Source organism: Penicillium paradoxum, assembly GCF_028828445.1.
Source record: "Penicillium paradoxum strain IBT 22861 chromosome Unknown utg000003l_segment0_segment0, whole genome shotgun sequence".
NCBI lineage: Eukaryota > Fungi > Ascomycota > Eurotiomycetes > Eurotiales > Aspergillaceae > Penicillium > Penicillium paradoxum.
The window spans coordinates 935,098-955,960 of record NW_026643181.1 but is presented as its reverse complement, the minus strand read 5'-3'; the positions used below and the strand labels follow the sequence as shown (position 1 = coordinate 955,960).

General features: G+C 49.0%; 6 protein-coding genes across 6 annotated transcripts; 2 read left to right on the top strand and 4 right to left on the bottom strand.

Annotated features, from left to right (window-relative positions):
* Positions 1 to 520: 520 nt before the first annotated feature.
* N7457_002261 (serine/threonine-protein kinase) lies at positions 521 to 5,046 on the top strand (the record flags this gene model as incomplete). Its single annotated transcript, XM_057173307.1, has 10 exons — positions 521 to 712; positions 776 to 910; positions 965 to 994; positions 1,052 to 1,116; positions 1,168 to 1,600; positions 1,654 to 2,457; positions 2,510 to 3,385; positions 3,443 to 3,647; positions 3,706 to 4,156; positions 4,212 to 5,046. 10 exons carry the CDS (start codon positions 521 to 523, stop codon positions 5,044 to 5,046), a joined length of 4,026 nt encoding a protein of 1,341 aa, XP_057033458.1.
* A 682-nt stretch (positions 5,047 to 5,728) lies between these two features.
* Positions 5,729 to 7,793, top strand: N7457_002260 (ABC1 kinase family protein; the record flags this gene model as incomplete). The annotated part of the gene is made up of 4 exons (XM_057173306.1): positions 5,729 to 6,168; positions 6,250 to 6,854; positions 6,914 to 7,486; positions 7,546 to 7,793. 4 exons carry the CDS (start codon positions 5,729 to 5,731, stop codon positions 7,791 to 7,793), a joined length of 1,866 nt encoding a protein of 621 aa, XP_057033457.1.
* An 807-nt stretch (positions 7,794 to 8,600) lies between these two features.
* On the bottom strand, positions 8,601 to 9,262 carry N7457_002259 (iron-sulfur cluster assembly scaffold protein; the record flags this gene model as incomplete). The annotated part of the gene is made up of 2 exons (XM_057173305.1): positions 8,601 to 8,758; positions 8,815 to 9,262. The coding sequence occupies 2 exons, from the start codon at positions 9,260 to 9,262 to the stop codon at positions 8,601 to 8,603; spliced, it is 606 nt and encodes a 201-aa protein (XP_057033456.1).
* A 948-nt stretch (positions 9,263 to 10,210) lies between these two features.
* N7457_002258 (uncharacterized protein) lies at positions 10,211 to 10,970 on the bottom strand (the record flags this gene model as incomplete). Its single annotated transcript, XM_057173304.1, has 4 exons — positions 10,211 to 10,243; positions 10,308 to 10,471; positions 10,538 to 10,593; positions 10,693 to 10,970. The coding sequence occupies 4 exons, from the start codon at positions 10,968 to 10,970 to the stop codon at positions 10,211 to 10,213; spliced, it is 531 nt and encodes a 176-aa protein (XP_057033455.1).
* A 1,037-nt stretch (positions 10,971 to 12,007) lies between these two features.
* Positions 12,008 to 13,431, bottom strand: N7457_002257 (ANP1/MMN9/VAN1 family protein; the record flags this gene model as incomplete). The annotated part of the gene is made up of 4 exons (XM_057173303.1): positions 12,008 to 12,390; positions 12,450 to 12,500; positions 12,572 to 13,203; positions 13,259 to 13,431. 4 exons carry the CDS (start codon positions 13,429 to 13,431, stop codon positions 12,008 to 12,010), a joined length of 1,239 nt encoding a protein of 412 aa, XP_057033454.1.
* Positions 13,432 to 15,868: 2,437 nt separating this feature from the next.
* Positions 15,869 to 17,121, bottom strand: N7457_002256 (putative HLH DNA binding domain protein; the record flags this gene model as incomplete). The annotated part of the gene is made up of 2 exons (XM_057173302.1): positions 15,869 to 17,009; positions 17,066 to 17,121. The coding sequence occupies 2 exons, from the start codon at positions 17,119 to 17,121 to the stop codon at positions 15,869 to 15,871; spliced, it is 1,197 nt and encodes a 398-aa protein (XP_057033453.1).
* Between the last annotated feature and the right edge of the window lie 3,742 nt (positions 17,122 to 20,863).

The following is a 20,863-nucleotide window of genomic DNA, read 5'->3' as shown; positions in this document are numbered from 1 at the left end:
TTACAAGGCTAGTACTCCGTACTGTAGGGCTGATCGGCGATTGTCCAGCACAGCCTGCATGATGCGGCGGGTGGAGCACGAAAGTTCAAAACAACCACGATTTCTTTGCGGTCCACCCCCTTCGCTCTGTATCGTAGCCTATCCTGGAGTGAACTTCATCAGAATTTTGCATGGTCTTTGCATCCATCTGAAATTTTTACATGCGCCCCGAGTTGTCGTGGAAACAGCTCTCTAGGGCGTGAGAGCTGAAGTGCTGTAATGTCCGCTTGGTGAGCCTGTGCCCCCAACGTTTACATGCGATCGATCATCCGTGATGCCTGCTTGTACCTTGAGAATCTCGGACTAATTGACAATTCGGATTGCTAGACCCTATGGACATGACCTCTAAGACCGTTGCCATCAGCTCTTGCCTCCTTCCTCGGCTTCCACCCCACGCTCCTGTGCCTGAAACCACATTCTGAGACCGGCAGCCCGCTCACCGACGTACCGGGATACATTCGATCACATTTCGCGCTGCAATATGGTCGCTAGGTCTGGCGAAGGGAGCGAGGGACAGCCTCGTCCTCTCACCCCCTCCTCGAGAACCCCAGGGACACCGATAAAGCCGCGATTGGCACGAGTCGGAACGAGCCCAACGAAGCGAGAAGAGAAACCGAAGGATGATAAAGTGTTGAAATCGTCGGCAAAAGATGTCGCAGAGCTCAAAGACTATGTATGGATGTGATGCCCTTGCTTCCCCGCAAAACATGTATTGGGCAGATGCTGACCCTGATAGCAATTGGGTGACTGCCTAGGTAAAGGAGCTTTCGGCTCTGTGTATCGAGCGCTGAATTGGAATACCGGGGAGACAGTCGCAGTCAAGCAAATCAAGTTGACGGATCTTCCCAAGAGTGAACTGCGCGTTATCATGGTATGATATCCAAATATGCTCTGTCATCTGACGTTGCTAACTGGCAATGAATAGCTTGAAATTGATCTTTTGAAAAACCTCGATGTGAGACATCCTATCAAAACATATGAAGAAACTCCATATTAATCTAGACCCTCGCAGCACCCCAACATTGTCAAATACCATGGATTCGTGAAATCTGCTGAAACTCTGAATATTATTCTAGAGTATGTTTTCCGAGCTCAGGATTAATGGAAAATATCATTGACAATTCATAGATATTGTGAAAATGGTTCATTGCATTCCATCGCAAAGAACTTTGGTCGTTTCCCTGAGAACCTTGTGGGCCTATATATGTCCCAAGTTCTTCATGGCTTGCTTTATTTGCATGAACAAGGTGTTATTCACCGGGATATCAAAGGTGCAAACATTCTGACTACAAAGGAAGGACTGGTCAAGCTTGCAGATTTCGGTGTGGCGAGTCGGACTACGGGTTTGAGTGAATCAAGCGTGGTTGGTACGCCATATTGGATGGCCCCCGAAGTGATTGAGCTTTCAGGCGCAACAACTGCTTCGGATATATGGAGTTTAGGATGCACTGTCATCGAACTCCTCGAGGGGAAACCCCCTTATCACAATATGCAGCCCATGCCAGCCCTGTTCCGTATCGTAAATGATGACCATCCTCCATTTTCGCAGGGTGCCTCACCGGTAAGATCTCATCAAATGTTCAGACGGACATATACACTACTAACTTTATCAAGGCTGTGAAAGATTTCCTCATGCAATGTTTCCAGAAAGATCCTAACCTTCGAGTTTCGGCAAGGAAATTACTCAAACATCCTTGGATTCTCAATGCTCGCAGAACTGAGTCTGTAATCCCAAAGAAGTCCACAGAATACGAAGAAGCCGTCAAGAGTGTTCAAGAATGGAACGAGGCTTTGCGGTCCCCCGAAACCGGAACCTCAAAGAAGAAGCAGAGACCAGATCACCCCAGTACTACAGGCCTGCCATCTACTCGACATAACTCGTTGGTCGACACCCTACCATCGCCAACTTCAATCAAATCTACGGATCGCTTCCGCTCACCCGTGTCAGCAGGCGATGACAATTGGGATGATGACTTTGCCACTGCAATCTCTCCTAGCGCACTGAAACTGCCGCACCTACGTCCGCATGATAACTTTGGAGGCATGCTGTCTTCTGAGAGACTCAAGGCTTTTGCCTCACTTGATGGAACCATACTCAGACCAGATGACAATTCTGATGGCTTTGATGAATCCTCGGGATTCTCGGACGAAGATACCCTGCAGACAATTCGACCGTACCCCACCAAACCTTCTCTAGCAGAGCCTTCCAAGTCTCAAAGCCCTGCGCTCTCACAGCCCGGTTCCAATGTGCCAGTGTCTGCACTACAAAATGTCCCGATTCTCACTCAAAATCCCATGCCGAGACGGGCTCGTCCGGCTCGTCCGACAAACCTTTACAAAGAGAATTCTGTGGATGACTATTCTGACCTCATCATGGCCAACGAAGATGTACTAGATCGAAAGCTAGGAGGCTATCAGGTAAGAAAACCAGGACATTTCGCACATTCGTCATAACCCTAACCATTTTCAGGACTTTGGAGATGATCCATCTTCGCCCATTCATGAGAACATAGGATACAATCAATTAGCTGACGAGCTTGGTGGCGCGCATCCGCAGCTGCGCAAGCAGCTTTCTGTGAAGCGAGATCGCTCTAGCATCGAGATCCACAGGTTTGCAGAGAATGAAACGGACGAGGACTTCTCCGATATTCTCGGGGCCGATCAAGCTGCTCTTGATAAAGCGGAGAGCGATGATGGCTCTGACCAAAGTACATTGATGCTGAACTCAAAGCTCTCCAACTCCTGGCTGGGAGATCAAGAGGATGAGGATGACCCCTTTGCCCAATTGGAAGAAGGGTTTGATGAAGTTGATCTTGAGGAAAATATTGCCCGCGACAAATACGCACGTCTTCGCAATCAAGTTGAGGGTCTTGTGGACTCGCTCAAGACATCTCAGGACGAAGAAGTTCTGGCAGAGATTTCTGAACAACTGTTCACAATCTTTTGTGATCTCCCAGAGACTAAGAACATCATCATCAGCGCCCATGGCATGTTACCGATTCTCGAGATTCTAGACACTACTCGCCGGCGTGATATTGTTTTCTGTCTATTGAGAGTTGTCAACGCAATCATCTATGATGATTATGAGATTCAGGAAAACCTTTGCTTCGTCGGCGGAATTCCTATTATCAATGAGTTTGCCTCTAAGAAATACCCACGCGAAATTCGCCTTGAGGCTGCAGCTTTCGTGCAGCAGATGTACCAGACTTCGACACTTACTCTCCAGATGTTTGTCAGTGCTGGAGGCTTGAATGTTCTGGTCGAGTTCCTCGAGGATGATTATGAAGATGAACGTGAACTGGTTCTGATTGGCGTTAACGGAATCTGGAGTGTCTTTGAGTTGCAAGTGAGTATTCCGTCTTCAATTGCGTTTCGCATCTACTCGAAGCTAACGCTCTTCTAGGGTTCCACTCCTAAGAACGATTTCTGTAGAATTCTGTCCCGCAACTCTGTCCTTGACCCCTTATCTCTAGTATTAAGTCGTGCTCTCGATGAAGATGGGGAATTGACAGAAGTTATTGAGGGCCGCATTGCAAATATCTTCTTTATATTCTCGCAGGCCGAGAACCATGTTAAGGAGATGGTGTCTGAAAGAACAGTTCTTCACAGTAAGCGCTATATCTAACAGGGATTTTCGCCACACCCTTGGCTAACAACTGGCTTTAGGAGTCTTGAAAGAGCTCAGACGAATGAGCCCTGTCCACCAAATCACGATGTTGAAATTCATCAAGAATCTTTCCATGCTTTCAACTACTTTGGATTCACTTCAAAATTCTAACGCCATCGATGTCTTGACCGACCTGCTTCGATCAAACCTAAGGCAAGCACACTTCCGCGAGCTCTCCAATCAGATTCTCAACACTATCTACAACATGTGCCGCTTGAATAAGTCTCGACAGGAAGATGCCGCACTCAATGGTATTGTGCCACTTTTACAAAAGATTGTTCTCACGGAACGACCTTTGAAAGAGTTTGCCCTGCCAATCCTTTGCGACATGGCACAGTCTGGAAAGGTCGGCCGTAGAGAACTGTGGCGCAACAAGGGCCTCGGCTTTTACATCTCTTTGCTTCTGGATCCATATTGGCAAGTTACTGCTTTGGATGCTATCTTCACATGGTTTGTCTCACTTTCTACACGCGTAATCAGCCCCAAACTAACGACGAACAACTAGGCTTCAAGAAGAAACCGCCAAGGTTGAAGAGCATCTCTTAGAAGGTATCTTTGAGAGTGATACGTTCGAGGGTCCTGTTACGTTCACTAGTGCCATAGCGGAATGTTTGAAACTTTCCAAAGCTAATGCATTCGAGAACACCCTCGAGCCTCTGCAAAAGCTTCTCCGGCTCAGTCCCCATGTCGCATCCACCTTTGCACGGCCCGATATTTTCCAGAGACTTAGGCAAAAGCTGCACCACACCAAAGCCGCTGTCCGGCTCAATCTTCTGCGCATAATTGCCAGCATCTGTGACTCGAATGAAGAGCAAGGCGGACTGCTCGCAACCTACGGCCTCCTAGATGCTATTCGAAACATGGAAAACGACCCTGCAATCCTTGTCAGAGATATGGCAGGGAAGCTGGTGCGATCCAGCGAGGCATATGGAGCCAGCAAACGGAGACCAACAGGTCGACGACAAAGCACATGTACCACCCCACCAGTCCTGTTCGCTGCATCATCCACCCCTTCTACACCCTCATCAAACCGTACTGGCCAGTCAAGGGGGTACCTGGAAGGTCGGGAGACTCCTCGGCACCCGCGGAATTCTCTTAGTGTCTCTTCTCTGGTTATGAGACCTGGCAGTCGGGATGGCAACAACCCAGTTCTTGGTTCTGGGTCGAATGGAAGCAGTGCGGCTGTTGCCAGGCCCAGATCTGCACGACCCCTCTCTAGTAGAATGAGCCACGTGGAACTGCTACGCGAGGAAGAAAATAAGACCCCCTCGTTGAGTCGACGGCCTTCAATCATCCCTCGCCGCCGCCGCCCAACACTTGTAGACTCTGAATGGACGTGACCTGACGTCTAGCCGTGTTTAATGCAAAATCACATATGCTTAGGTCATTGTCTTTCCAGTTCTCTCTTTTGCTCCAGTCCTGTTTTATACATAGGCAAGGCGTTGTCAATTCCAAATGGAATTTGGAGTGGTGGTTTCAAGGTTTGTGGTTTTACTTCAGTGCAAAAACCATATGCTGTTATGTGAGCACTGGCTGCTGCATAGAGTCTACATATATGTAGTTTTTTTTTTGTTTGGATCGAACATGACCCCTTGTGATCTTCGTGAACACCTTCTGATGTAATATCCATGAACCATTCCTGGTACTTTGTAGGCTGTAAGATAATACCCCAAGGCCATTTGTATTTGCTGACGACTCTATGAGACTGCTCCCCTGGAGTTATAAGGCAAAGCCACATTTGGGCTACCACAGACCACAGTTCTTTGTTCCTATATTTCGCTGTCGAATCTACTAATCAACCCCCAAACCTGCTTCCACTGGAATCTAGTCTCCATATATGACGTCTGTTATGGGCTGATCTATATATCCCAGATCACGTGCGGTGCCGAAGCCGATTGGCGGCGAGAACCGCAAAAAATCTCACTGAGAATCATACGATCAATTGAGAGACGCTTGCAGGCACTCTCAGTCCTTTCCTTTTTTCCTTTCCCCTTTTTTTTGGCCGGTGGCCTTTGCCTCGGAATGAGCGCAGCGTTTCGCGTTCCGTGGCGGGCATTCAAGATTGATCCCGCCACAGTGATTGGGAAACCCTCCAAAGCCTCGATATCTGGATCCTCGTTTCTTCTGGCCTCAAACTCGCCTCTACAACCGTCATCTTCTCCAGGAGCAATCAATCTATCGTCATGGAGTCATGCACAGTCCTCCCAGGGCTTGACCCTCGCCACTCGTCGCTGTTTCTCCATGAGGGCTTCTCCTCTCTTGTCTGCGGAGACTGAGAGCCAACCCAAGTTCGGAAAGAAATCGAATTCGAATGGAGCGCAGCGGAGCGCTCTCAAATGGTTTATTATCGGAAGTGTCCTTGGTTTAGGCTCAGTGACGTTCTCCGACCAGTTGCAACATGCTTACGAGGCGGCGAAGAGAAGTGGTCGAGTTGCTGGCGCATTGGCTGTTTGTATCAATGAGTAAGTGGACTGCAATGGCATTGAGCTCTCTGCTATGTTGTCAATTGAAAATCTCGCTAAAGTGGTTATGAATCTTCACAGTTACCGTGTTACCCTGAAACAAGACGCCTCGACCCCCGAAGAATACGATACCCTCATTCGCGCCTGCCACAAGCGTTGCGCCGAGCGTACCCTCCGTGTATTGGAAAAGAATGGATCGGTTTTCATCAAGTTGGGTCAGCATCTGAGTAGCATGGGCTACCTGCTCCCTATCGAATGGACCACGACCTTCATTCCGCTCCAGGACAGATGCCCCGTCTCGTCAATTGAATCGATCGCCGAACTGTTCCGCAAGGATACAGGCCAGGATATGAACGAACTGTTTTCCTCTTTCGAACCTATACCCATCGGTGCTGCATCGCTCGCCCAGGTACACATCGCCACTCTGAAGGAAACCGGACAGAAAGTCGCAGTCAAGGTCCAGCATCCCGCGCTGGACGAATGGGTGCCGTTGGATCTTGCCCTAACCCGATTCACGTTCTCAATGCTCAAGCGCTTCTTCCCGGACTATGATTTGGAGTGGTTGTCCAAGGAGATGGATTTATCGCTGCCGCAAGAGTTGGACTTCCGCATGGAGGCCCAGAATGCCACCCATGCTAGCGAATACTTCAAGAAGCACTCCGATGCCCCTCTAGTTATCCCCGGAGGTGCGTTATTTCGCCCATCAGGTTCCTTTTTTTATCCCATCAAAGCTAACCTATCCTAGTGATGTGGTCCCAAAAGCGCATTCTTGTCATGGAATTTATTGCCGGCCGCCGCCCTGACGACCTCGAGTTCCTCGACGCCAACAACATCGACCGCGACGAAGTCTCCGCTGCCCTCGCGCACATCTTCAACGAAATGATCTTTGGCGACAACGCCCCGCTCCACTGCGATCCCCACGGCGGCAACATCGCCATCCGCCCGAACCACACCCGCTCGCACCCCAACTTCGACATCGTTCTCTACGACCACGGACTATACCGCAACATTGACCGCGAACTGCGCCGCAACTACGCCAAGTTGTGGCTAGCCGTTATCGACGCGGACGTGCCACGGATGCGCGAGTACGCATACAAGGTCGCAAACGTCACAGACGAGTACTTCCCGCTCTTTGCCAGTGCAATCACCGGTCGAGATTTCAGCGTGCTGAAACAGAAGAACGTCGTTTCTTTGCGCACCGCCGAAGAGAAAAAAGAGATTTCGGGTGCTCTGGGTGAAGGCATGCTGCAGCAGCTGGTTGTTTTGCTAGGCCGAGTTCCACGAATCATCCTTCTGATTCTGAAGACGAATGACCTGAGTATGTATTCCCAGACTCGCCTATTTATCCTCTGGTATCACCAACTAACACCCTCCCAGCCCGCAGCTTAGACGAAAACCTACACACTCGCCAGGGTCCCATGCGCTCGTTCCTTATCCTCGCCCGATACGCCACACGCACCGTCTTCGAAGAACAACTGGAATTCATCAACGAGACTGGCGGTGTTTTCCGCAACTTCTTCCGTTACTTGTGTGCATACGGAAGCTACCTCCGCGTCGAGATCAAGTTGTCTGTCTATGAATCCTTGCTGTCTTTGAAGTCTCGTTTCGGTCTCCGAAGCGTGTAATGACACTATGTTTCTGTGACTGGCTTGCCCTCGGCATGGTCTTTTATATCGTTTTCCCCCATTATATCCCTTGGTTTTGTTTTATGGGCACGGATTGTCTAGAATGGTCTGTCTGTGCATCAGCGATGGCGTTTTCACCTTTACTTTTATATAAAGTCTCCTCGTTTTTTGGCTGTATGGCTGGAAGATGGATTGACTATGTTATTCCTGGGCTTTGTTTTGCTGTGTCGTTGCAAAGAGAAAAGAACCGATATGGTCTTGTACAAATAGATAGATCTTGGATAAATTATCAATTATAGACGTCTTTTGTTTACTGATGTCCCTCTCTCTACTTTAATACATAAAGATACTCTAGGTAATGATTGTTCTGGTTTCATCGTTTCAATTCGGAAACTATCAAGGCGCTGCTTTTCACAAAATGGAGAGTATCGATCAAGGATCCCAGATACCGAGGCGCCGTCACAGAAAAAAAAAAAAAAAAGAAAAACGTATCGAAACGTGAGAAAAACAAGAAAAGGGAATATGTACATGAAAACAAATAGACAATTTGTTCGTTTTTCATCTCATCCATCGTCATACCTCGGCACAATTTGACCGGGTAGACGAGTCGCAAACTGCAAAAATTTGTCGATTTTCGACAAAACATGCATCCTTGATCAAGTGATTGTATGTTGAGACAACCTCGGAATTAAAAGAAGAGAAAATCCGCAGAGCTGATCAAACCAAATGAGTGGTTCGCTGCATTCGAATGAATTCCATTCGACGCGCTCGCACTTTCAACGCAAAAAAAGAGACGAGAGATATAATTTAAATAGCGGCAGCGGGGCTACCAGCGCTCTCGACCTTCACGTCGGGAATGACACCGCCGGTACCGGACAGATCTGTAGTGCGGGTGTTGGGGTTCTTGGTGTAGTAGTTGGCGATAGCGGACTTGATAGCATCCTCAGCGAGCATGGAGCAGTGCACTAAAAGATCCATTAGTAACCGAGCAAAAAAAGCAATTAGGAAATGATCGACATACGCTTGACGGGAGGGAGACACAACTCCTTCGCCACATCGGTATTCTTGATCTTGCCGGCCTCGTCGAGGGTCATGCCGCGGACGAGCTCGGTCAAATAACTAGAAGAAGCGATGGCGCTACCGCAGCCGAAGGTCTTGAAGACGACGTCGTCGATACGGCCGGATTCCTTGTTGACGCGGATCTGCAGCTTCATGACATCGCCACAGGCGGGCGCACCGACGAGACCGGTACCGACGTCCTGGTCGCCCTTTTGCATGGAACCGACATTGCGGGGGTTGTTGTAGTGGTCCAGGACCTTCTCGTGGTATCCGCGGCGCTGTTGAGCTGGGGCAGGAGCAGCAGTGCGGATGGCGGGTTGGGCGGATTGCAGGCTAGAGAGGGGAGAGAGAGTGCTGCGAGTGGCGATGGAGCCGACGCGGGGAGCAACGGTGACAAGGCGCTTGAACATTGTGATATTGTGGTATTGAGGGTTGGATGATATTAGGGAGTAAGTTGTAAGAAGTTGGAGGCAAAAAAGATGGATCTGATAGGGAGGAAGGTGATGAATTCATAAATAATCTGATCGGACCTTAGATAAGCACGCTAGTCCTAATGGGGTAGCTATTTGGCCGGATTCGCCGGTCGTCGGAGATGACTGAGATGACGTTCCGCTTCTTCTTTCGTTGCCCTTCGATTGGAATGGATTTGCGGGATACTCCAAAGGGGAACTTTTGTCTCTGTGCCAGTGAGAGGACGTGCTGGTGATATCAGATATCAGGGGTGGCGACCTTGGTGCACCACTCAGGTTCTCCGCGGTGGACTCGCCCAGTCAACGTCTTGTTTTCCGTGCCACCGTGAGCCAATTGCTGGACGATGATATCAAATGGTGGAGAGGTTGGGAGTGATAAGCATATGTTGTAGAGTCAATAGCGATGATCAATATCAAGTTCATGTGAAATCCGCTCCATTCCTGCCTCTCTTCAACGACAGTTATATACCCCGAGCTGTTTCACATTTACGTTATTTCCGCTCCGTCATCCGCGGAGGTCGGGCTCGGAGATACAGACGGGCTCTAGATCCAGTTTGGGATGTTCTAGACTCGGGGTATTCATACCCAAAGGAGAAACAATGTGCTATTCCCTACTATTCCAGAAAAGGCAACAAACCAACTTACATCTTCCTTGCGAATCACCACTAATTATCAGGTACCTGAAACCAACCTTACCTTTTGAGTCTTACTCAGTTATCAATCCGAGTCAAAACACCATTATATCCTACCCTCAAACCAGACTTAACAGCACTACAAGACACATCCATACGCACGAATGTACAAGTTCAACAATCAACGACTTTCATTCAATATACCCAAATCTCAAGCCCCAGCACCCAATGCAAAGCTAAAACCTAGACATGCAACCTACAGCAAAGCCTCGCGAAGCGCAGACTTGAACTGCACAAATATATCCGTTAGCAACAACCCAAAAAAGACACTGCAATCTTCTCCCCCAACATACCGGAATAATCTGCGCATTCTCCATATCCCAAACACCAGAGGTGGTATAGATATCCTTGTTAAGGATGTCGCGCACCTCAGCCTCAGAATCACCGACAACGAGCATCACGCTTCCCTTGAAGGAAGGAGTTTCGCCTTCGGCAGGGTGGGAATTCAGCATGGCGCCTGGATCAAAGGGAATATTATCGTTAGTAATGATAAAAGTAACCGATACTCATAAGAGTCACATACCACCAAGAGCAAGAGAGCCGGACGCGCCGAGCACCTTGGCGCCCTCAAGGTGTAGACTATGATCCACATTAGCGAAATGATCATTTCCAAAGTCCCGGTGGTTGTATCCTGTCTAATAGCGAACACGATACCAGACTGCGGATCGCTGAACTCACGGGCGAACTTCGAGACGCTTAGCCTGCGCGCCGGGCTTATCGGGCAGGATGCAGAGGAACTCTCTCTTAGCGGGGGCGGAAGACATATTGCGGGTTTGGAGGGTTTGGTATGGAAGTTTTTGGCGAGAAGGAGGAGCGGTAGAAGCTGGTGCGCGGATTGCAATCGAAGCTAAGGAGGAGAAGAGGAGTTGTGATGGTGGGACGCGGAGCAGTGGTTGCCGCGCGTGGGGTGAAGCGGGGGCTTTGGTTCTGAGGATACGGCCGAGACGCAGTGACATGCTGAAGGTTCTCGAAGATAATTGGAGGGACTTAGAACAGGGGATTGGTGTTTCTGTATGATTCTGGAGGGTGTATGGGATGCGGATAGACGAGGTTAGCGGTGGCTGGCTCTTTTTGTGAGCTTTCGTGCCGAGATCTGATATCCCGCTGTCGGTCTGATTCAACAACATAGACGATATAATAGATTCTACGGGGATAACATATTGGGGTTTGGCATTTTGCAGGAGGAATCAAATCGTGTAATTGATTATATACATGAAACTCGGTGATAGACCGGCCAGTGCAATGCGAATCTCTCTGCTTCATCAATCCGGACTCATACGGCGTCTGGATTTCAATTGATAGCCCTCGCCTGGTCTCCCACCTCTTATCTCAAAAACAAAAGTCAAGGACGCCAGCTTAGCATATGACAAAACGAAAAAGAAGAGGAATGGGAAAGGACAATTTCGAGGTGACCTGCATAGCAGAATCAAAATCAGATAGACTTGGAATGAAGCATGCAAACGACATAGACATGACAGTAAACGGTCCGGTTCTCGGTCCTAATTGTAGGTTTGCGCAAGAAGAACAAATGATCGAGATTGAATCACTCGAGTGTACATGCCCGGACACACATCTCCCATGATTTGAAGGGATGTGTGATCCAAGAGACGCAAATTCAGTATATCAAAGAGGCCTAGAGAACCGGCGAACTCTATAGACCTGCGACCCGCCAAACAACATTTCCCCCCGTAGCGCCAAGGTAACAAATACACACACTCCCTAGAACGCGGCACGAAGATAGTGAATTAGTGAAGTCATTAGGCTTTCCGTCGCGAAACATCCGTCCAAAAGAGAAAATGGGAAAAGAAAATGGGTCACAAGTGAAGGAACTGAATTCCGCCGTGGTCAACACTTCCCTCGATGGTGATGGTCGGACGGAAGGGCAACGCACGGCGGCAATGGAGATTGGTGGATGTTCGAGGACGGGATGGAATCAAAGATCAACTTGAATCCCACGCGGCGAGATTTCCGGTGGATGGAATTTAGGTAGAATCTAGAACGCTTTGCGATCGCCAAGATTGCCGGGCTTCTCGTCGGTATCGATGTGCCAGACCACGTAGTTGGGCAATCCAACCACTTGGTACCCAGCTCGCTTGGCCATGCGGGCGAAGCCTTCGGTCTCGGCTTGGTTCTCGAAGGCGTATGCGGGGAAGTTAACACCTGTGCGGTGAACATCGGCCTTAACGAGGATGTTGACACCACCAATTCCGTCGAGCTCAACCTCTTCATCCTTATTGTTTCGCCAGTCGCCCATGCTGACCAAGTAGGTGCGGCCAGTATCGTATTCTTTGTAGCCTTCAGCCAGGATGGTATCGGTAGGCAAAGTCGCGCGCAAACGACGGCCCCTATCGGACTCAATCCAGGAGTTGTAGTCAACTAAATGGAAAAATGTCAGCAATCTGTACGATAACACAGAACATCCGAGGTATACATACAGCGACCTTCGATATCTTTGTTGTCCTGGTCGTAGCGGTGGAACCAAATGTCTGAGAAAAAAGAATCCAAGTCAGCCAGCTGTCCCATCTCCAACCCAAAAATTTCAAGAAATATCACCTACTTGGCACAAGGATGTCCTTATCGTGGGCGATGAAGTCCTCCAGGATACGCTCAGGGCAGTCGGTAATATCTACATCGCGCCAGTACACCCACGAGTGATCAGCCTTGAGGGCTGAGTAGAGCAGGTAGTTGCGGGCACGGCCGATAGCCTTGCGACGTGGACCCTGAGCGGCAAATGAGTGTCGCTCTTCTACGGTCATCTCGACATCGGCACCGAAATCCTTCTTGATGACGGTTGCACTGCGGAAGCGAACCTTCTCTTCGGCATGGTTCTGGATGCGATTGAGCTCGGATGCCAGATTTGCGAGCGTGTCGTCTTTGCAGTCACCGACGAGGAAGGCGAGATCGATCAGGTCGTGTGGATAAGACAGCTTGTAAAGGAGCTCGAAGTACTTGGCCAGGTAGGGGGCAGCATCACGGAGAGGGGTCAGGATGAGCACACGTTCGCGGTTGATGATAGCCTTGGTGGTTGACTTGATCGGGTTCAGGTCAATGTCGGAGATGGAGGTGGAGTTGACTTCGTAGGGCTCGTGGCGGTTGAAAAGAACGGGGGTTTGGGCGTGTGCACTCCACTCGACCATCTCGTTGATGGACATCTCCATCGGCGACTTATTCGAGCCATAACAGTAGAAACTTTGTTGACATTTGGTCAGTACGGAGGTCTCTGGGATTGTTTTGTCCGGCTCACCTTTGCATCTCCGATGCAGACTTGCTCACGCCACGCCACATGAGGATGAGCAGTCCGGTCAAGGCTATCGTCACGAGGAAGCGAGTCCGTGTTAATAAAACGACGATTGCCCTCCATGGCGGCAATCTGGCCTTGGCCGATTTCCAATTAACACCGCCCTTTGGCAACAACATGGTGACAGATGATGAAAGTGTAGAATTCAGGAGCAATCCCGTCTCGAGCACTGGTCGTAAACCCCCCCGAACGAATGTGGCAAAGAGAGGGAGGACGAAGGCGAAAGGGTTGATAGGGAGAAAATAGAATCGGAAATCGGGGGAAATGCGCTGCCCGCCAAGAACGACTAAAATCAGCAGTCAGACCAACTACATCTTTCGGTTTACGACTCCAGGAGCCCCCAACGAGAGCAAGGATTCTGATTTAGGGTTTCTTTATTACTCAAGATCAAATAAGCATCTCAAACTGCATGCATTGGGACTTTAACCGTTCTCTCAGGCCATACACAGCCTGGATCCAAGAGATTTGACAGGACCCTTTTCCTTATTTTTATTTATAGCCTCGTATGATCGTCTAGAACGTACCGAATTCGGGGCTGTTGACCTCTACGGAGTACCCCGTACGTAGATATAATATGAGAGCTGCTCTTTCCCAGTCGCCACGTAGGTAATTGCTGTCGATGTGTGCCCCTATAGTACTTTTCTCCCGATGGCGTGTCCACGGTGACACGCACCACTCTCTTTTCTCTGTACCCTGTACTCCGTACGCACAGAATACATACATAGTACCTGACATTATGTACAGCACGCAAGTACAGAGTACCTGTGCTCTGTACGGAGTAGGCTTGTTTTGCCTCGGGCTTACATGCAGGTACCTCAGGTAGCCACGCCCTATGGAGTAAATCTCTCGAGGTTGACATAGTCCAGAAAATTATGTTGCGATATTATCCTGTCCTCACATTCTTTTCCCACATGTGTCATAACTCGGTCTCGTTTAATGAGCATGGAGTATATGCAGGAAGCAGGAAGAAAAAAAGTACCTCGCATCTCGAACACGAGGTGAGACATAGCCTCGATCTAATCTTACTTCTTTGTACTCCGTACTCTCTTCTCTTATGTAGCCAAGGATTACTTCACACTCCATATGAGATCATCGTTTTAAGCCTGCTTTTTGCCCCTATATTCTCCCTCAAAAAGCAAACCTCGAATGCTTTTACAACCCCAAAGAGCCCACGAAAAACACCTGTCCGTTTCAAGAAGTCTCGACTGTCTCCACCGGCTGATCGACAAGGCGCCCCGTGTTGCCTTCTGATCAAAACCCGATTCGTCGAGACTACCTGGCCAATTCACCTATCGAATCGCTAGAGACATTGTTTACTTTCTTGGATTCATGTCCGACAACGGAGTACGGAGTACTCCGTACTCCATATTCACGTCTTGGTATAGAAACGATCTTATATAACATGCGCAAAAGGATGTTCCAAATAGGGGTAGTCAACTAAACAAGTACGAAGTGCTCCGTATTATCAGACTCAGCCCTACAATCCAATAGTCGTGCTGGTGCGGAGTACTCTGTACTCCGCACTCTTGAGCGAACATCCAGACAGCGATAGCCACGTATAGAACAAGTCAAAACTATGGCGAGGATAGATCATAAAAAATGACAATAGGTCATCTGCTGGCAAGGCTATATGGCTATGTTCCATTCCCCATCTCAGACAGTCTAACCAAATGCACCGGCGTTTGCCGCGGGGCGACAAATGCACATTTTTGGAAGACATTCCTCTCTTAGACATAAGTGATAGAACGGTCGATCATGGGATAGATACAGATTCTCGTTGGAAAGAAAAAGAAAAGAAAAATGGCATCACGGGGAAACTACAAGAAAATCAAGGCAGCATTTCAGATCAACGCAATATCAATATCTCTTTGATAGTCGACGGATATACGGCAAGTACGTATCGATTCTGATGTTCTCGATGTCGCTCGCCCAGGAATAGAAACAAAACTACCTAGCTCCATATGACATATTTCAAAGCATTCTTTACAATAGTGATTGGATCATTGTCACTCTACAAAGCGAGAAAGAGGTTTTTATGTATGTTTGATCCATTCAGTCATAGTTATAGACATGAGAAATAAAAGAAAATGACAAAAGAAAGAAAAAGAAAACCTATATCCACCAGACCGTATATATCCATAGTATAAATAACGCCAAAAGACAAGAAAAAAAGCAAAGAAAAAAGCGAACCATCCAATTTTGTTCAAGGAAAAGGAAAAAAAAAGGGGAAACCCCGGGGCACCGAAATGAATCGACAAAGGAAAAATGAATCGAGCAATTTGGAAACCTTTTGTTCAGAGTCAAAGCAAAATGATGTTGTACAATGCAGGCGCTAAACGCTCATGAGGCGCGACGATGATAGACCAAGCCCGATGGGCTCAAGAGTAGAAGCAGACAACTGCTGCTGCAAAGAATTCTCAGAAGAAGGCGGCGGAGAGGAAGGTGGAGAGGAAGGTAGAGAGAGAGGTAGAGAGGAAGGTGGGGAGGAAGAAGGGAGTCGTGATATCATGGAGGAATGTTCAATATCGGGCATGCATCATGAATCCCCAATGTGACTTAAGGAGATGCAATGAGAGAGTGGTGACGGGGCCCGGCCGAGTATGCATAAGAGGAAGGGTGTGAAGGTGGGAAGGCAGGAGAAGAAGGACCGGTCATGGGAGGGGTGGCAGCGAGATAGGAGCTGGTGAAGGATTGCGAGGTAGAGCTGGGCATGGAGTCGTGGTAGGCAGAGGTATAGGAAGGCTCGGAGGGCATGCTGGCAGCGATCTCATCGCAGAAGACCCGTAGACCTGGTAGGTTGTTGCTCTTCTTCTGGCGTTTGTGCTCGGGGAACTCGAGGACGGAGCCGGGGCTGGTGCTCTCGACCTTTGGAGAGCGGAACATCTGCTCGTATGACTTGAGCTTGAACTCCAGAGCGCGGTTGCGATCAGCGAGCATCTCGTTCTCGGCCTTGGTGGCCTTGAGCTGTTGCTGAGCAGTCTGGTGTTGTTGCTGCAGGGAGCTGACCAGCTGCTGCAACTGCATGCAGCGGACCTGGGGCTGTAGCTTCTCTGAGAGCTGTGGTGTGACCTGTTCCTGGCGAATGAGGTGGACAATAATGGCAAGCATGAAGTCGATAAGGTAGATAGCTCCTTGCACAATGTGCTCCTTAGATTGAGTCAGGCTCTTGGAAGGGTTCCAGCCGGCACGCTCAAGGAAGAAGTCGTGGATGCGGCTGTCCAACTGGCGGTGCAGGTCGCTCAGGTTGCTGCGTCGGTTTCCCTCGGCGATGCGGTGCTTCTCACGCTGGTCATCTTCGTTAGATTGAGAGCTGCCCTTGCGCTTACGGCCACAGAGCTGCTGTAGGGGAGCCTTGCGGTTGAGATTTTGGGGGGCCACCAAAGCCATGATCTCATTCTGGGAGAGATCATTGGGCCAATCGACCGAGTTAGACTTCTGAATGGCAAAAGACTCTTGCCAGGAACTTTCAGCAGAGTTGGCGGGCGAGGGAGGGGCGATGATGTGCTCTGCAGGTGTCCAAGGTGATTTGAATTGGAAAGAGTCCTGGGAATTTGGGGTAGTGGGCACAAGGGTGTCCTTCACGTTGAATGGACTGAAAGGACCACGGGGTGGCAAAGGCAAGATTTGAGGGAGAGGAGGCAGTCGGCGTTCCTCGCCCACATCGGAGGCAGGCATAGTGGTGCTTGACTTGAAAGAACTTTGGTTCATGTTAGGATGGACTGGTATACGAGATATGGCAAGGGGTTGACTCACGGAAGAGAACAGTGGCGAGACACATCATCATTTATGGGAACCATTTCTTCGTACATTGTTGGATGTCGAGAAGATGTTTGTGATATGTCCAGTGGCGATGGTGTTGTAGAGGCACGAAGTAGGTCGAGAAGATATGTACTGAAAGATCACGGCTGGTTGTGGGTGTTGTAGGGGATGTTCACACAAGCGATGAGTAGATATAGTCGATGATTGTGAGATGTAGGTAAGACACTGGGGTTGTATGTGCACAAGAAAGAACAAAAGCAGTAGAATGATAAACAGAGTAGGATCAAAACACGAGGCGACTGATTGAGTGAAACTATGGGACATCATGCGGGATGGGGTGCATGTTTATATGTAGACGAGGAGGGATCCAGATCGAAGTCTGCCTCCGGACCCAGGAGAGGGGAACCGTGAACGATCAGGGCCGATCCTCAACACATGAAGCGCGGAAGTCGGATGTCATACAGACAGCAGAAGATGCATATTCGCCCCACAACTCCATCACGACGGGGAAGCCAGACGGGCATCCCGAGTGGGTGCTCTGGACCACTGGCTAGTGTCCGCTTGGGCCCGGGAAGAAGCGAAATGGAAAAAAAAAACTAATAGTATATTCGATATCATACAGTATATGTCACATCATGCAAAGACTGGATCTCATACGGACTCCATTCGATCGACAAATGATGTGGCTCCGATCAATCCCGAGTCATAGATTCACGGCAAGGATCTATGGCCCTTAATTTGTCAACGGATCGTTGGGTCTATTCACGATCGACACGGGGGAAGACTTAGTTTACACTCTGGCCCTTGCATCAATAGTCGTCCCAATTAATGACGCTGGGTCTCTAGACTTCAAATCCTCCGGAGGATTTAGCTGCAAACTGTTGAGGGGGGAAATAAAGCAAAAAGAAGCAGGAAGAAGACTGAAAGAAGGTCGAGGAAAAAGGAAACTACTTCAACGGGCAACTAGTGCTCATCCACATATCTGCACATTCCACAACCAGTACTCCGTATCTACATCCACGACCAGTATGGTAATATTGCTACTTACTAGTTGATGCTGAAACGCCCACTGTAACATGACCAGAGGAATGCACAGCACTCGCTTGCATCGCTAGTCAGGAGCAACGACCACGGCTGTGCTGGAAAGTATCAAGGGGCTCTCATGAACGAGCTAATCCCCCTCGAGGAGTTCTGGCAAATTTAGATTGCCCCTAAGGTAAATAGAGTCAAGCAAGGACCACGGAAGTGTGCTCACGAGACATGCGAGGAGGTTCATACCAAATGCAACCCCGATTCTTTATTGTATACCATGGATTAGTAGTTGACCGACACCGATGTACGAGCGGGCACTCATGACCAACTCCGTACTTTGGAAGAATTGACTGCCAAACTCCTCTCTTCTGTATCTTCGCCACAGGCAATCACCAAAATAGATCTGAAACGAGGTGATCGCTCGAGGCAACCGGTGGATTGGGAAACCCCAAGACCCGGTTACGTTTCCTGTCAGACAGCGAATCACTGGCACACAGATGATTTGGAATAATCGACACACAGACGTTAGAGAATTGACAAGTCAGAGGAATTAAAAGGGTAATTAAAAGATCATTAGCCTTAAAGCTAGGTTTATTGATTTATTCTTAGCGAAAAGCCCTAAAAACCCTACCGCTGGACACGTTTCCTGGGTGGAGATAGCCCTACATTGATCTTCCCACCGGCCACGATCCACATCCTGGGTTTTCCCCTTCGATTTCACGTTCAATTCCCTGTTGGATTTGCAGCTTGAACTTCAAATAGAAGTATATGGGCAACGTACATATGCTGATATTCATCCCTAGCGTTATCCCGCATGTCATGGCCAACAACAACGGTGGGTCGTTGGAAAATAGAGCTGTCATATTCTCCCTGCCGCTTCAGCCAACCGTCAATCAGCTGGCCCTCATGGCGGATCCATCAAAGACACTAATTCCCACGTTGTGGTCTTTTGCACAATCCCTATTATTCTGGATTAATTGTTAAACGGATCTCCTCCAGTGACAAATAAATACGACTATGGAGATGTTGTTCTATGCATTCTATTCAGTGGCAATCCACCATATCGGAAGAGCTACCCTCGCCTCTTACTCCTCTTTTGTGCTTTGCAGACTGCTAATCTGAAACTCAGTGTCCTAGTTCATAATTCCCTGTTTCCACCCCACAGCAGATATGCACCCGATCGGTCCAACCGACTTCCACAGCTGCCCCTAAGAGCCATCCGCAGACGGCACGTCCCACGGTGCAGGAGGAGGAGTGACTCGAGGGCAAAACTCACACATGAACCATTCGACTTCGCCAAAACTCTACCCTGTACAATTCTTCCGAGAGTTCCCCGGATCCATCTGGACCCCAGCGATCTGCACCCTTCAGATCCTCTCTATGTACTTACCCCCTTACCGGTTTAAGTGACGTGCATCTAGGGTCTCCTCTCCGTATCTTCTGAATGGCGAACCGAGCCTTTGGCTTTCCCAGATCAAAGACCTTTCCTACCTCGATTCCTGGGACCGATTCTGAAGAATCTCTTTGGATCCTTTGGGTCATTTGGTGTGATTATCTCTTGGTGGGCCCTATTCGTGTCTTTCCACTATACTTACTCCGTATGAATGTGCGTGTCATCGTGAATGTATGCATCTATTCCTCATTCCTATCTGTGGATCTATTGCACACTCGATCGTACCTTGCCAAAGTCACGTAAGAACCTAACCCCACCCCGTGTCCGCAGGGTGGCTATAACTGGTTCGAAGACCACACACGGTCTCCTTGTCGTAGCCCCTCCTGCATTATGTAGGATTAACAACGCAGTGGGATGTTCGAATTCGGATCGGATTCCCGCCCCGTGCGGCTCTGGGGTGCAAGGAACAAAGCCCTTTATCGGTCTACGACTTCGAAATTCTCGAATGCCCATAATTGCCCAGTCCACCTAGCCTCCACAGTGTCATCGCAAAGCTTGCCACGTCACCAGAGCCAATAAGGAGCTCAGACTGCCTCCTCAGGCCAATTTATTTCCAATAGTGCCAGCCGCTGCCGAGGCGGCCGTGACATGTCATGTTTTAACCGACATGAATGACATGGCGGGGCCGTAGGATCACTCTTATTTTAAATAGCGTGGAGTAGTGAATAGTGACGACTATCTCATCAGAATTTGAAATACTGATGCTATGCGGTTGGAATGCCTTTCGTAGTCTTGTGGTTTACGGAGGACGGAGTACTCCGTATGTAGTCTGGAATACAGGCCTAGAGACTCGCTAAGTAGTCAAAAGTACTGGTTCATGCACGATGCAAGATGCCAGATCCTGTTCCTTGTTTTTCGACGTGAAGATCAAGCGGAATTGTCGCTAGGATCAGAGGTTCCGGTGCGAAGTACTCCGTACCCACATGGCTGTCTACCTAGTCAGTATCACACATAGATGAATATTCATCTCCATTGTGTGCTTTTGACATTTCGTGGTCTGAACAAGCTAGTTAGGTAGAGATATCGAGCTTTGCCGTTTCTCTACGTTGTCCATCTTGATTTGGATGAGTACTTTCATGGTTCTAGTGTTCTCCCCCTATTCTGTGTTTAGAGTGCAGTGCCCGTGCGGTGCCATCTCTCCACTGGGGAACTCGTTTCGGCTGAGTGGCGTAGAAATGTAGGCTCGTGCTTGGCTATAGCCACGAAGGAAGGGGCTGGGGTATCTTTCTGGTCCATGGGGCTGAGGTAGGCGAGTATTGACCGTAGAGCTGTACGGAGTAGAGCACTATGCTCTGTTCGTGCAAGAA